Source organism: Canis lupus, chromosome 13, assembly GCF_003254725.2.
Source record: "Canis lupus dingo isolate Sandy chromosome 13, ASM325472v2, whole genome shotgun sequence".
In the NCBI taxonomy this organism is placed as follows: Eukaryota; Metazoa; Chordata; class Mammalia; order Carnivora; family Canidae; genus Canis; species Canis lupus.
The window spans coordinates 39,404,241-39,420,418 of record NC_064255.1 but is presented as its reverse complement, the minus strand read 5'-3'; the positions used below and the strand labels follow the sequence as shown (position 1 = coordinate 39,420,418).

At 41.0% G+C, this 16,178-nt stretch overlaps 1 protein-coding gene across 2 annotated transcripts in view; it reads right to left on the bottom strand.

Moving 5' to 3' along the window:
- Positions 1 to 16,178, bottom strand: part of TMEM33 (transmembrane protein 33) — a 38,203-nt gene that overhangs the window by 8,102 nt on the left and 13,923 nt on the right. Inside the window, exons 7-8 of one of the 2 annotated variants that reach the window (XM_025450805.3) lie at positions 15,089 to 15,172; positions 4,667 to 10,465 (exon numbers count right to left, since the gene is read on the bottom strand). In XM_025450805.3, coding sequence (XP_025306590.1) covers positions 10,336 to 10,465; positions 15,089 to 15,172 — 214 coding nt within the window. In that variant the 3' untranslated portion in view covers positions 4,667 to 10,335. Of the gene's footprint in view, positions 1 to 4,666; positions 10,466 to 15,088; positions 15,173 to 16,178 lie in introns of those variants that run through there. The other variant, XM_035714091.2, reaches the window with a different exon arrangement.

The following is a 16,178-nucleotide window of genomic DNA, read 5'->3' as shown; positions in this document are numbered from 1 at the left end:
CCAAAATGGTAGAGGGGGAAAAATCCAATTAAAAAAAAATTAAGAATGGAGGAAAAAGAAACATAGAAGGCAGGACGAAAAGCACAAGATAACCGAAAATCAGGCCAAACCTATCAGTGGACTAGACTGTCCAGTGAAAAAATAAAGTTATCAAATTATTGATTAAAAATATCGAGCTCCGGGTTACCGTGGAGTTCGGGGGCAGCAGTGCACCGAGTCACAGCACCGGGGACTCAGCACTGGACCTCGGGCCGCGGGGCAGAGACCGCCTGGGACCGGGACAGACGGACGGACAGACCTGGGGAAGGCACCGGAGGCTGGACTGCACCTGCCATGGGGCCGGGAGGGGGGCGGGGGGGGCACCTGCCGAGGGGGTGGGGGTGGGGGCACCTGCCGTGGGGCCGGGGGGTTGCACCTGCCGTGGGGCCGGGCGGGGGGGGCACCTGCCCCAGCGTGGCCAGCTGGTGCGTGCGGGGCGGGGTCCCTGCTCCCGGCCGCCCCCAGCTCCCCCGAGTGTGCCCGTGCAAGGCTGCAGCCCCCGGCCCCACAGCAGGTGCCCCCTGGGACAGCAGGCACCTGGAGCGCAGACAGCAGGAAGGCACCAGGCCCAACCTACGCCAAGAACGTGTTTGCGGCCGTGGGACAGGCCGCGACCTACACCAGGTCCCGCGACGTCGGGGCGGTGGCCGCCTCAGGAGCCAGGGCCCAGCACCAGGCATCCGGCCAACACCCCTGCTCCTGCCATCGCACCCCTCTTGCCACAGCCCCAGGAGGATGTGCAGGCGGCAGTGAGGAGACGAGGGTCATCACGGCGACGACCGGGGCACACCTGACACCCCACTAACTGCAGAAGGGACCGCGCGGCTGGGACGGTGACAGGTGCAGCGACAGGTGTGCAGGGAGCACCGCCCGAGGGGCTGCGCAGGCGGGGACACCGCGGGGACACCGGGGAGGGGCACCAGGTATCTGGAGGGACGGGGAGGGACGTGCCAGCATCCGTCGGCGGAGGCGCAAGGTGGCGCAGGGGCAGCTGCGGCAGGAGGCTTGGTCCGCAGGCCTCCCTACCAGCTCAGCATCCCCCAGCCCAGCCCCCCCAGCTCGCCCCCTCCAGCCCAGCGCGGGGCCTCGGGGAAACTGCCTCCTGGGCCGGGTCTCTGTGCTGGAGACGCAGCACCAGGCCGGGCCCAGAGGCTGTCCCCGATGGACAGGGGACTGGAGGGGTGCCCGTTCTCCTCTCCCCTCGCTCCCTGCTCTGCTCCAACACGAAGGTCCTGGGCAGGGGAGCAGCAGCAAGAGGGGAGCCCGCAGGACTCGAGCTCCGGGTCTCCTCTACCCAAAGGGACGCGGGGCAGGGACAGGGAAGCATCTGGGCAAGAAGAGTGGGCCCTGGAGGTGAATGTGACGCAGCCCCTCGGCCCCCAGGAAGCCGGAAAAGGCCTGGGACGGAGCCCTTCCCTACCGGGGTACACTGGCCGGGACCACCACACGCTGGCCTGGTGCTGCACCGGGTCCAAGTGACAGTGCGAGCGTCGTTTCTTTTAAAGATTTTACTCGACAGAGAGAGTGCGAGCGGGGCAGCAGCCGTGGGTCGGAGGGAGGGAGAGGCAGCTCCCCGCTGGGCAGGGGACCCTGGGATGGTGACCTGAGCCGAAGGCAGGTGCGCAACTGAGCCACCCCGGCGCCGGTGTCCAGATGCTCCAGCTGGAACCACGCACCCTCCCCTCGGCGCAGTCCTCCACTGGGGACTTCCGTTCCTGTTGGAACTGCTGGCACGTGCGCCATCATCCTTTCAGTTAATTTTCTTTGGATAATAGTAAATAGTTGAAAACGTGGGATCCTGGATAGGTTGTTTTTTAAGAGTCTGGGATCAACATTCAGGGAAAAAAAAATCCTTGAAAGACTCTACGTGGCTGAGCACCACAACTTACAACCAGATTACTAGTGGCTAATCACAACCCAAACTTGCTTCGGGTTTTTAAAGGGCGTCTTGTATACCCACCTAATGGTGAAAACAAAATGTGAAAGTGTATGGGATGGGCTAAATATAGACAAAAATGGCACCAAAATACTTAACCACTGATGTCTGAGACTGCTAACATATTATTTCAAGGAAAAAAACCTGAATATCTGGTATAAACAGTTCTGTAATGCTTTTTCTGTCCTTGGCATGGTCATCAGGAGACCCATATATGAGACCCATTATTGACAACCAAAAAAAAAAGTTCATGTACTAGAGAAGTGTATCTCCTCTCATCCTTGCTCAACAGCTTGAAGGCATGTGAAGGGTGCCTACGATGGCCTCCTGAGGTGGGGCAAACCGCAAATGCACGGAAGGAACTCAAGGACTGAAGGATGCATTCTACAAATTTTGAAAAAGAAAGACTTGTATGAATACTCAAATTGTGATGGTCTCACAAAGAACAGCCAAGGGCTGCTGTTTCCTAAGACTGTCACTTACACTTTAAAAATGTGCCTCCAGCAAGCACGGTCTGAATGAGGGTTGTACTCTGGTTTCCTCCACAAATGATCACTTAGGAACTCCCATGGGCTTGTCTGGAATTCTGGTTTCTCAGCCTTAAAACGGAGACAAAAAGTCTACTTGTCTTGTAAATATAATGAAAAACTTCATTAGCTCACTGAGGCATCTTGAAATAGTGATTAAGCCTAAAAACTCTTTATGACATTAAAAGGTTGAAATCATGAGTAAGAAGCCCTTCATAGCCTTTATTAGTATTTAATGTAAAAGCCAACTAGTAATAAAAATCAAGAGTCAAGCTATGTTTCCCCCATCGTGATTTTTTTTTTACATGCAAACTGAACCATTAGACTTTTTCAGAAAATTTGCCAGCAGGGGGCAGGGTGCTCATAATTATTTTTTTTTTTTTAAATCTTTATTTATTTTTTTTTAATTTTTTATTATTTATTTATGATAGTCATACAGAGAGAGAGAGAGAGAGAGAGGCAGAGACACAGGCAGAGGGAGAAGCAGGCTCCATGCACCGGGAGCCTGACGTGGGACTCGATCCCGGGTCTCCAGGATCCCGCCCTGGGCCAAAGGCAGGCGCCAAACCGCTGCGCCACCCAGGGATCCCGGGTGCTCATAATTAAAATAAGATTCTATGTTTTAAAAATTTGAGAATCTAAAAAATAAATAAATAAATAAATAAATAAATAAATAAATAAATAAATAAATAAAAATTTGAGAATCTGATCAACTCCTAGTAGATAGAAAATAGACTAAGAATGATTTTATAAACCTGCTTCAAAGTCACTTGGGCATTTTAGTGTCAAAGGATGTTACTGGAAGCTATCCCTGCTATAGAAGTATCTGTAGTTGTGGCAAAACCACTTTAGAGCAACTGCAATGAACATAAGAACTCAAATAATAATAAGCCTTATGGATCCTTTGACTTTTTTTTAAAGATTTATCTATTTATTTGTTCATGATAGACATGAAGAGAGAAAGAGAGAGAGAGAGAGAGAGAGAGAGGCAGAGACACAGGAGGAGGGAGAAGTAGGCTCCATGTCGGGAGCCCGACGCGGGACTCGATCCCGGGACTCCAGGATTGTGCCCTGGGCCAGAGGCAGGCGTTAAACCGCCGAGCCACCCAGGGATGCCGACTTTATTTTTTAAAGCCTTTTTTTCTTTCAAGATTTTATTTATTTATCCATAATAGACACACAGAAAGAGGCAGAGACACAGGCAGAGGGAGAAGCAAGCTCCGTGCAGGAAGCCCGATGCGGGACTTGATCTCAGGACCCCAGGGTCACAGCCTGAGCCAAAGGCTCAACTGCTGAGCCACCCAGGCGTCCCCGATCCTTTAACTTTATAATACTAAAAGGCAAACTCTCTGGTTTAAACGTTTAATCACTCACTTCAAAAAATATTTTATCAGGCAGCCCGGGTGGCTCAGTGGTTTAGCGCCACCTTCAGCCCGGGGTCCTGGGATCGAGTCCCACATCGGGCTCCCCGCAGGGAACCTGCTTCTCCCTCTGCCTGGGTCTCTGTGTCTCTCATGAATAAATAAATAAAAATCTTAAATAAATATTAATTCAAAATAAGCCCGATAATACTATAAGCCCCAAAAGGAAATTTAGCTTTTTAGATAAAGGAGTAAAAAGTTAATTTCTAAACACTATAGAAGATGAAGTATATGCTTCGGATATTACTAAGCTCAACTGTACAACATAAACCTGATAGTTCACTGAAACAAGGACCAGTACTTCAGATCACAGACACCTGCATATACAATTGTATCTTTTATGAGTTAATGACAAAAAAAATACATTTTATTCTGGATCACTGCAAGTTTCAAGTCTTTGTCTTGAAGTTTTTGGTTTGTTATTTAAATGAAAATGGTCTGTTACTCTTGGAACTCTTGATCTTAACAGTTGCAGAGGTCCAAATCTGAAGAATTTAACAAAAAAAGCACTATAAATTACTTACTTGTACAGCATTTTCCTTAGTACAAGTTGTTAAAATTGCCACAGAAAATATCTGCCAATTCTAAACACCTAGATGGGAAATACATCCTTCTATGTTACCCTGTGTTGATTTAATACTTTGGCTATACTGTATATTATAAAAAAAATTATAGGGTTATAAATAACTTATCCGCTAGGCTATAAATCTCACTAAACAAAAAATACAGAAGCAAGCACACAGTTGAGAGATACACTGTAATTTTTCTTTTTTTCCAGTTTCACCTTAAGATCACAAAATTACACCATTTTTATTAGATGTGATGGGCTGAGGACAACAGAAGTGCTCAAATTCACCTTATTCTAACAATAGGGCAATGAAGCACAATGAAAAGCTGAATTCTAACTGTAAATGTTTTTTTTTTGAAACATAACATTTTCAAATCTGCTTAAATCCAGAGAGATTTTTATTACACAATTTGATTTTTACATCAATAAAATCTTAGATATATAACAATACAGATGAAGGAACAAGAATTTAATTTGTATTGAAATAAATATTAGATATACAAAGCACATAGAGTGAAAAAGGGTCACAATAAATTAAAGTGGAGACATCATTTTGTTCAATCACCAAAGAAAGCCCTTGACACTTCCAATTTCATACCATCAAATTTATCATTCTTGCTGATTTAAGCAGAACACAAAACAAATATGGATCCCAGGGCTTACTTTCACAGGTACCAGCATAGATAATTTACTACAGTGATCCAATTTGGAAATCAGTAGGGACCAGTAAATCGCTGCATAAAAGAAAGAGCGAATGAGGCCCTTTTTCCTTAGTGTCAGCAGGCTATGATTATTATGTTTATTAGATTTTCTTGAAAGGACTTCACATTTTCTCAAATATTCAGGAGAAATATATTTCCCCTCTGAGCCCTACATTAGCATTTATGTGCGTTGGTCTTGAATATAGGAGAATGATGAATTTTTCAATTTATTTTATAAATTTATGCAGTCTGGATAGTATTGGCCTGAAGAGTATAACTCCCCAACCTGTACGGATTAGATATTAAAAATGGATTCAAGAGAGGTTACTAAGAAATGCTGACATACTATCTACACAAATTTTTTAGTTCAATATATCCCATTATATGGAGCACCAGAACTAATGCATTTATAAATCAAACAGTGTTTTATGACTCTTTCTAGACTTTGTGACCCTTTTACATTTGTTCCAATAAAGACACATCACAAATGTTACCTGCCCAAGACTTTGCCCATTTGGTCTCAACTTACAAATATATATGAAGGCAAAAATTCATGTCAAAAGCAATTGTTCTACTCGGAAGGTACAAAAGAAAATCTAGAATTCAACTGTCATGAACCAAGAAAAAAAAAAACTAGTTTAAAAGGATTGAGCATATCAAAAAGTTACTTTCAAGAAGGCTATGAAGGAAAATGTGAGATGACTGGAGCCTTTCCTTCTCCTTTAATGTGAGTTAATTTTTAGATTACAGCAAAGGTATCTACCAATTTTTTTTCTTACTAATTCTCTACGAAACAGAATCTGCTTTAGATTTTAAAAATACTGTAATTTTTCTCCTGTCGCATCAACTCAAACTGAGTGCAGCTTTCCTATTTGCGCTGCACAAGAGAAGGAGCACTCTAGGGTTCATCCCTCACACAGAAAAAAACAGTTCCTTTTCAGGACCCACCTGTATACCACCTTAGAAGATACACGTGTCCAAAATAATTACTAGCGGGAATCCTTCCAAATTTTCTTATCCTTAATACCAGATCCAGCAACAACTTTCCACTCTGAATATTAGAAGAGGGCTGCTCAATTAAAACAAACCCTGGAAACGACTCCTGGATTTACAGACATACTTTTGCCACACTATCTACTAAACTACATCATTATACACACACACACACACACACACACAAACACACACACACACACACATACACACACATAGCCTCTGCAGAATTCTAATCCTAGAGAAATTCCACTGTGGTGTAAAATAGAAACTAGTTGTCTCTGCAACTCAAACTGAATTTACAAGTCTAAGTATCATTCTTGATATAATAACCAAAATATTTCAATATGCTTTTATATTACCACGAAAAGTCTAAATTTTAAGAGACTGAACTGGCCATACCTTGTATACCTACAAAACGACCATGAAAAAATTCTAAGTACCATATTTCTACACACCTGAAAATTAAGGATAAAGAACACTCTTATAATTGATGTATTTAGGTGATTCAGGCACTATTTATAAAGAAAAAAAACCAAAACAACACAGGGCCCGTGATCTGAATGATGCCGTTCCCAAGTGTGACCTATATTCCCATTTAACTAGAAAGTACACATTACCAGGGCACTTCCTCCAGCTTTTCAACATTTCATTATTTTACTACGATTCCAATATAACCGAATACGTAGTAATGCAGTTTCATTACATTACTATGTACTCACAGTAAATACTTATTAAACATTTGTTGAATTTGAGTAATTACATATTAAAAAGGGCGAAGGGCACCAGGTCCTCAGTCTGGCTGACTCCCGCACCTCTGGTGGCACTGGACCTTCCCTTCCCGGAGGCTCCCTGAGGAAAGCCTGCCACCTACTGCTCAGGACCGTGACTGTCTGTGGTTACTTCCTCCCTTGAGGCTCTCATTAACAGAGGAAGAATCAAGACTGGTCTAAATTTGGGTGGTAGCTTTGAGGCTAGCAGATCCTAGGGGGATCTGGGCTGGCATGGGCGGGGGCGGGGAGGGAGGGTGTTTTAGAGTAACTATTTTAATCAAAATAAACTCCTCAGGATTAGACAAAAGTCTTTAACCACAAATCCCTCAAAATTAATTCCATTCACTCTGATCTCAAACTTTTAAAAAACTAAGTCTCTCGGTTCCACTTATCTCATTACATATACACTCATTTTCCTTTCCACGTCAAATAATATTCATGTCCTAACCTTATAAACCTAAATCAGAATTTTTGATCTTGATTTTTAGAAAGAGAATTCTGACAGCTTTACAAAATTCAGTTATAAAACAGATCTCCTAAATTTTTCATAACTTCTGGTTTAATACCACAGCATGCTTTGATTTTCCCTGCAAGGGAGGTTCCTAAATATCTAAATTTAATTACTTGCTTACTTCCAGGAGCATCTACCTTGGTAAATTTTATTCCAAGAAAATGTAAATACAAATTATTATTTAAGAAATTTCTCTTTGGACTGACATTAAACAGAATTTACTTCATGAGGAATCAAGTATACAAAAAGAATATAGAATTCTTGTTGTAATAAAAGTAGGTTCTATGTTCGGTTTCCACCTGTCCAAGAGGGTTTAATATCTAAAAGTACTAGAAGAACAATCGCATACTGTATCACTTCTAAAGAATTAGATATTCTGGATGTTAACTTTTTTAAACCCAGACGTAAAAACAGGTTCAGCTAAGCTATAGTTTCTCCTATTTCATTCATTCCACATACTGCTACTGTATTTCTAATTTTAATTTGATAGAGGTACCTATTAAACTATCATTCTAGAGCCAAATCAGCTGGTTGCATGTATACGTATTGCAGGATTCCTAACTACAAGCCATGCAAACTAAGTATCTGGTAATGCTCAAATTGTAAAATTTACTTTTTCATGACTCGAGGAGTATTTTATTTATAAATCAAGCCTTCCATGAAAGAATAGTCCATCAGGAGCGTATCAGAAATATAATCTTGTTATGTGATAAAAAGCCTCAACTTTTAAAGCACAGGGTTTCTGAATTATTAAGTTTTAATATTAAAATTCCTTTTGTTAAAACCAACATGAAATCATTTCCTTTAGGGAAATCTTTCTGACCAAAAGTAATTTCTAAACGAAGGAGGAAAAACTCAGAACAGAGGCATACTCATAGGTCATTAAAAGACAATCATAGAAAAACAACTCACAAGAAAATTAATAAATGGAAAAAATGGCAAAATTTGAGTAAGTTCTATATTTTAACTAATAGTATTGTTCCAGGACTAATTTCTTAGTTTTGATAACTGTATAGTTACATAAGATGTTAATATAAGGGGAAGCTTGTAAAAGGTTATACAAGAACTCTTGCTATTTTTGCAAGTTTTCTATAAATTTAAAAGTATCTCATGATTAAAAAAAATTGTAGAAAACAAACTAGTAACTTAAAAATAAATCACTTCAGCTGCCATATTTCTTGATATAATTCAAGACTTAAGTTTTAAAGACATCATTAGAAATCAATATGTTTACTTAACATTATAATCACTTTATTGCTCTAGAAAATTAGTTCTTAAAACCATCAAATTACATATATAGTGATGAGGCGAGCTACACACCCATCCACCCACCCAATCAACTGTATTGCATGAGGCTGCTTTTCTAACTTAGTAGATAAATATTATACAAAAATACAAAAAACAGTTGGTTACAGTTGAGCTATCAAGTAGATGTCACATTTCCAGAGATGGGAAAGTTGAACAAAAAGGAAACTGAGGTTACTGACAAGTATGAATGTATCTGAGAAATCCATTTACATGCAGACAGAAGAAAACTGGTTACAAAAACGATGACTAAAAACTTTGCAGTGTTTTAAACATTCCTAATCATGCAACAGTAATAAAGATCAGAATCAATTTTATAAAGAAGTTGACGGCAGCTCAACAAACAGGATTTAACATATTATACAACTCCAATCACGGCTGCATAATACACCCAATACTCCCAAATTTACCTGTGCATTACAAAATTAAAATGCACACTGTTCCCCCACAATTCCTCCTCCAGCCCCATTCCCAATCAATTATCTTACCTATAAACCTTTCCATTTAACCTTTTAAAAATCAGATTGGATAGGTCACAGTATGTAATCTACAGGATAATCTTCATTATTATTTCAGAACAGACACCAAGCACAGGCATATGCTCAATCTTCAGTCACATTCCTTTCAAAAGACATCTGAACTGCTGCAACTGTCTATGAAAATTCAACCCTAAGAAACCGAGAAAATTGGCAGTCAAGAATCTGATCTAATTCTACGAACTATAGTAATACTAATAATCTATGTGTCCACATTTGTAGAAGGGTTTCCTATTTGAGAAAGGTTACTGAATGGCTCTCTGAAAGGAGAAAGGTTACTGAATGGCTCTCTGAAAGGAAAGCTGTAGAACTACCACGGCTTTCTGATGTAAAACAGTTGTGACCCCAGATATTTACCCATTTGGCTAACAAGCTTATAGCTCAGCCTTCTAAAAAATATTCAAAGCCACATTAAGTAGTTATGGAAATAAAATTTTGGAAGGTCATAGTGTAAGATGCATGCAGAATTCCTCTTATAATGGTATATCCAAAATAAATCCTAACAAAGCAGCACAAAATCAATTTAAGAACAATTTGAAATTAAATACAGTGGTAAAGGTTTCTTTTAAAATCATCAACCAAAATAACTAAATGGCAAAAGAATACTGTCTCAAAATATAATGCATTCATGTACGTTAATATTACCATAATGAAATCATGCCAGATGTAAATTTAGAGTACCAATTAGGTTCAAAGAAATTTAAGAGCTACTTTTACAATAAGAGAAATAAATGTATTTCATGATAAAGGCACAGCAGCATTTAAAAAAATTTTGATACATTTATCACAAGATAGAAACTTCCTTAACCATGAACAACACAGCACAGTAAAATTTTCTTGGGAATTTTTAAAAGGCTTGGTTTAACATGCCAGGAAAATAATCATGTTTCCACTGAGATGCATTTATGTAAATTATGTAAATTGGATTGAGGTCAGTTTTACACCTGGAATTAACAACCCCGAGCAGAAGTACCAACTCCTAAAAATGCTTATTTATACTATATATAACTTAGGTGGATGTTACACTATGCAACTGTTGGTGCCAGTCTGCTTATAAAAGCAATACTCTGGAGACAAAGTCTTCTCACAAACAGTGGGCAAGCCGGTTTCATTATTACATGTTCAACAACAATCCTCAGTTCATTAAACAAGGTCCTGCAAAATAAAATAGTTTTCTTTCAGACACAAAAGGAAAAAGAATACAAAGCAAATGCTGATAAAGGAATTCCTCATAGCCACTAAAGAATCTGAAGTAAAAGAAATAACTAGAATGCACCGTAGGAAACACACAAAATAAAATTCTCAAAATCCGTATTTGTGTCTTTTGGAGGGTGAGGGAACAGCATCTGATCAACGGTTATCTCCAAGGGCTGAGATAAGGGGTGATTTATACCTTCTTTACAGGAGAGTCACATCATTTTCACATTTAATTTTGGTAAATTCACTAGTTTTAAAAAAGAGCAAGAAAGTGAAATTCCATCTATTTTCCTTAAACTATCGCCTTAAACATACATAATGCCTCTCAGAGCTCTCGTCATCTATAAAACAGGAAGATGGACTTCATGGAGTCACCCAGTAAGTTAAGTGAGACAGCAGAGAAGATACTCCGTAAGTGCTATTTCCCAATCAAGCCAGTTCCTGTTTATCTTCAGACTCAAGCCCGACTCCTACCATCTATGCCTTCTCTGTGCCTTCTCTGGTCATGATGGAACCTGCGGCTTCATCTCCTCCCCCACTCTCTGCCAGGACTCCCGAATCCCCAGTCATGCCGCACTTCTGTGCCCCAAACAGGCCGCCGACTTTAACCGTGCCTGCTGCCTCCAAAGGACTCCTTAGGACCCGCATCACACACACAGTACAGGCTGGCAGACATAAAATCATGCATGTTGGCGAACTGTGATTTACAAGAGCTTTTGAAAGGTCACCCAGAGTAATTCTGATTATTCACTTTTGAGTTTTCACTTTATGTGCTGACTCATCCTGTGTAAGACAATTCCTGCTCTACCTTTCTGTATCCTCTGTTATTTTGCTGGTTAGGAAAAAGAAAAGCTACCATTTTAAAAAAGGATGTAATATGCTTTCACACAAAGACAGGAAGGAAATCTGTAAAGATGCAATTTTATCCAACCACCTGCCCTTGCATCTACCTGTGGCAGGCCACAACTCTCCTAGGTCCCAGGCCAGAAAGGGCTTCTTTATCTTGGTCTTCCTCCCCAAGCCCTAAGCTCTTACCTCCTGAATCTTTCAAATTTATCCCTTTTTATTTTACACAGAATTAGTTTAGGCTCTGGACTACTCTCACAGTCTCCAAAGTGGCCCTTCTTTCCTCTTGCTGAGCCGGTGACATGTCTTCTGGGATATTTCTAAATCAGATCTGATCACCTTCTCAACCCCTCCATGTTCTGAGCTTCAAATGCTCCTCCCTCCCATGAAATAAAATCTAAACCCTTTCTTGCTCTCTCCCTGTCTTAACTTCTAGGCACAGAGCTTCATTACTTCCCTCTACACTTCCCTGACTCAAGCACCTTGCACTTTCAGGGGCCCCCGTGCCCGAACTCAGACTTCAGAAGGCCTGGCTTCTGGTACCACTTCCTGGATGAGCTCCCCATCAGCTGCCTCCTTGTTCTCTGTGCTCTCACAGGACAGTCACCAGCACACTGACTTACAGAGGGTCTAATTCACTCAGCTCTAAGGCTCTAGGAAGCAAGTACTTCAAGCCTACATCAACTTACCACCAACACACAATCACTGTCTTCTGAATGACTCTAATGAATAAAACTAGATGACACCTTGAAAATACATTGGTCAAACCCCTCAGGTTACAAATGAGGCCTAAAGTCAACGGCTTGCCTTAAGGTCGTGCCGCTAGTTTTTTGGTTTTTTTTGAGATTTTATTTATTTATTCATGAGACCCACAGAGAGAGGCAGAGACACAGGCAGAGGGAGAAGCAGGCTCCCTGCGGGGAGCCTGATGTGGGACTCGATCCCAGGACCACAGGATCACGCCGTGAGAAGGCAGATGATTGCCCCGGGCATCCCCACGTGGCTAGTTCTTTCATTCCTGGCTCTACCCCTGGCATGATCTAGACCATGTCTCAGAGCTGCTCTGGAGCAGCAGTGACGACAGAACAGTCAGTGACGATGAAAATGTTGGGATCCCTGGGTGGCGCAGCGGTTTGGCGCCTGCCTTTGGCCCAGGGCGCGATCCTGGAGACCCAGGATCAAATCCCATGTCGGGCTCTCGGTGCATGGGGCCTGCTTCTCTCTGCCTGTGTCTCTGCCTCTCTCTCTCCCTCTGTTACTATCATAAATAAATAAATTAAAAAAAAAAAAAAAAAAAAAAAAAAGAAAATGTTTCTCTGTGCTTTCCAACAGTGATCACCACAGCCACACATGGCTTCTGAGTGTGTGAAATTGGCTAACATGACTCAGGAATTGAGTTTTAAAGTATATGAATTTTAATTAATTTTTTTATTTAAATGGTCAAATGCGGGGCACCTAGGTGGCTCAGGAGTTAAGCATCTGACTCTTGATCTCATCTGAGGTCTTTGTCTCAGAGTCATGCATTCAAGCCCCAGTTGGGCTCCATGCTGGGCATGGTTAAGCATCTGCCTTCAGCTCAGGTCATGATACCAAGGTCCCGCGATCAAAGTGGAAGCCCCTTGTCCCCGGCTTTGCTCAGCGGGGAGTCTGCTTCTCCTTCTCCCTCTGCTCCTCCCCCCTGCTTATATGTGCTCTCTCTTGCTCTGTCAAATAAACAAAATTAAAAAAAAAAAAAAAAAAACCCAAAAAACAAAATGTAGTTTTTATAGGCTGTTTATCAATATTTTTAAGTACACATATTTCCCATTACCTTCCCTCTGTTTTGTTTTGTGTGCTTATGCAAGATCTCTGAAAATGCTTATTGGCACATATTTGTGTTACCTAGATCCACTGCTATCCTTTCCTTTTTTATCCCACTGGACACTTCTAAAATTTCTCTGAATTAAGGGCATGTGGAGAAAATGGGGGTAGAGATTATAAGGGTATAAAGCAGTAGAGGAAAACAAATCTGCTGATGAAAATGTGTATGAGGGCAGGGGCCCCAAAGATACTGTTTTCTGAAATGAATACATGAACCAGAATGAAAAAGGGCAAAAACTCATGGAATCAAGTAAAACTGAAGGTTTATTCCTGACTAGGGACTTATTCAGAACCTATGTCTAATGGGGATCCCTGGGTGCCTTGGCAGTTGAGCATCTGCCTTTAGCCCAGGGCGTGACCCTGGGTCCTGGGATCGAGTCCCACACTGGGCTCCCTGTATGGAGCCTGCTTCTCCCTCTGCCTCTGCTTCTCTCTCTCTGCATCTCTCATGAATAAATAAATAAAATCTTAACAAAAAAAAAAAAGAAAAGAAAAGAAAAGAAAAGAAAAGAAAAGAAAAGAAAAGAAAAAGAAAGAAAACCTATGTCTGAACTAAGCTCTGTCTTAGGAAGTACTTTAAGAAAGACATTGTCTAACAGAGCATAAAAACCCCTCAAAAACATGAATCAGAATTATAGAAAGAGGAAAATAAGTTATGTATTAAAAACACAGCCAAATCTAAGTATTTTTCAAACATTACTTCATTTCACCTCCAGGAAGAGGTTTTCTCCTCCACCAGTGAAGAAATTAAAATTTAATTAACTTGCCTAAAGTTACACACCTGGCAAATGATGGACCAGCATTCAACTTCAGTTCTTTTACTTTTCTCATGAAAATAAGGATCACGCTAAAACACTCAATTTCTGACTGAGCTCTACTATACAATGAATTTTAAATTTGTAAACAAAAGCTACTTTAACATTAGCATCCCAGTAACATATCCCAGAAGCTGTTAAAAACTACTATTCGTTTCAGTTTCACTCTAACCTGTGAGATCAGCACGCAGAACTTAACTGTCTCATGTAAGCCTCCATTCCTGAACATTACGGTAACGCATTCAAATATTTCTGCTTCCTCCAAACTACTCTGCACAAGTCTATTAGAAGAGTAAGATCATGTCCAAGCCATGATTCCTATACATCTAAAAGATAAATTCCAAACTTCTGATCCAGAAATTCAAGAAGTTTTACAATTTGGCTCTAATACACCTTGTTAATCTCAGCTACACCCACTTAGCACTCAGGATCCCTGGTATCGCCACACAGGTCCATCCAATGCCCTTCAACATGGCTTGTTCCTTCTTGTCTTTGAACTTATGTTCCTACTCTCTTCCTACCTAAAATGCTGTTACCTATCCTGTCTATTCAAAGGCTTTAATTTTCTCGAACAATTAAAATTTCTGCTTTGTGAAACTTTCACGGGCCCTTTTTATATCCTGGCTCAAGGATCTCTCCTCCCTGTGGAGCACAGTATTGATAGGATACAGCAAACACAAGAGTGCATCATATATTGGGTTTGTGAACGCTGTATCCTGAACTACTGTTTCCTTATTATCTGACATATGGTTTTGTTTCTTCAATTAGGAAAGTGCCTTGAGATTGGGACTGATGTCTTAGACATCTTTAAATCTCTTAAACTTGAATACTATTTTATTTGATTACTACTTTGGTGGAGATCAAGGTAGATCCGGTCTCAAGTTCTAAAAAGAAATACAACCACCTTCTCACTAACCCTACTAAGGCCTGGAAGTTAAATTTACAAAAAAAAAATCTCTTGCTTAACTCTAACATAAAAGCTAAATAACTCTTAAACGTTATACTCTATTTTACAATACTCTCAACAAATAAAACAGATTTAAACTAATCACCAGCTTACCGACAATATGGATTTCTTCGAGAGGAATATCGAAGAGTAAGAAATCTGTAGTATATAAAAGGCTGGAGCAAACTTCCTTGACCACTGAAATAAATAAATAAAAGGGTAAGAAATATACATTAACAATTCATATGTACACTCTCAAAACTGAAAGCAATTTAACTGAAGAATGTGTGTGCTTTCATTCATTACATGGTCATGGCAGGGGTGCCTGGGAGCTCAGTCAGTTAAGCATCAACTCTTGATCTTGGCTCAGGTCATGATCTCAGGATCATGAGACTGAACCCCGTGTCCAGCTCTGTGCTGGGCAAAGAGCCTGCTTAAGACTTTCTCTCTCCCTCTGCCCCTCCCCAGTGGCTTCGTGCACGTGTAAGTGCTCTCTCTCTAAAAATAAACAAAATAAATGGTCATGGTAGTATCTATCATGTCTAAATCAAAGTTTATTTACTTAGAGCAGAGGTGCAAGAGCACAAATGGGGGGGAGGGGGGCAGATTCCCCATTGAGTGTGGACCCTGAGATCATGACCTGAGCCAAAATCAAGAGTTGGATATGTATCCAATTGAGCCACCCAGGCACCCCTAAATCAGTTATTCTTTATTTTTTTTTAATTTTTATTTATTTATGATAGTCACACAGAAAGAGACAGAGACATAGGCAGAGGGAGAAGCAGGCTCCATGCACCAGGAGCCCGACGTAGGACTCGATCCCGGGTCTCCAGGATCGCGCTCTGGGCCAAAGGCAGGCACTAAACCGCTGCGCCACCCAGGGATCCCCAATCAAAGTATTTCTTAAGAAGAAAGTAAGAGTGGCACCTGGCTGCCTCAGTTGGTAGAGTATGTGACTCTTGATCTTGGGGTTGTAAGTGTAAGCCCAAGTTAAGTATACAGCTTACTTAAAAAGAAATAAAAGAATATACATATGATTGCTAAAGACTAAGATGTTATCGTTTAAATTTTTATAAACATCATATTGATGTACATATTAAGTTTAAAACCTATTAAATAAATACATCAGAAAATGTATACAGATGCCTGAGTTGCTCAGTCAGTTAAGCCTCTGACTTCAGCCCAGGTCATGATCTCAAGGTCC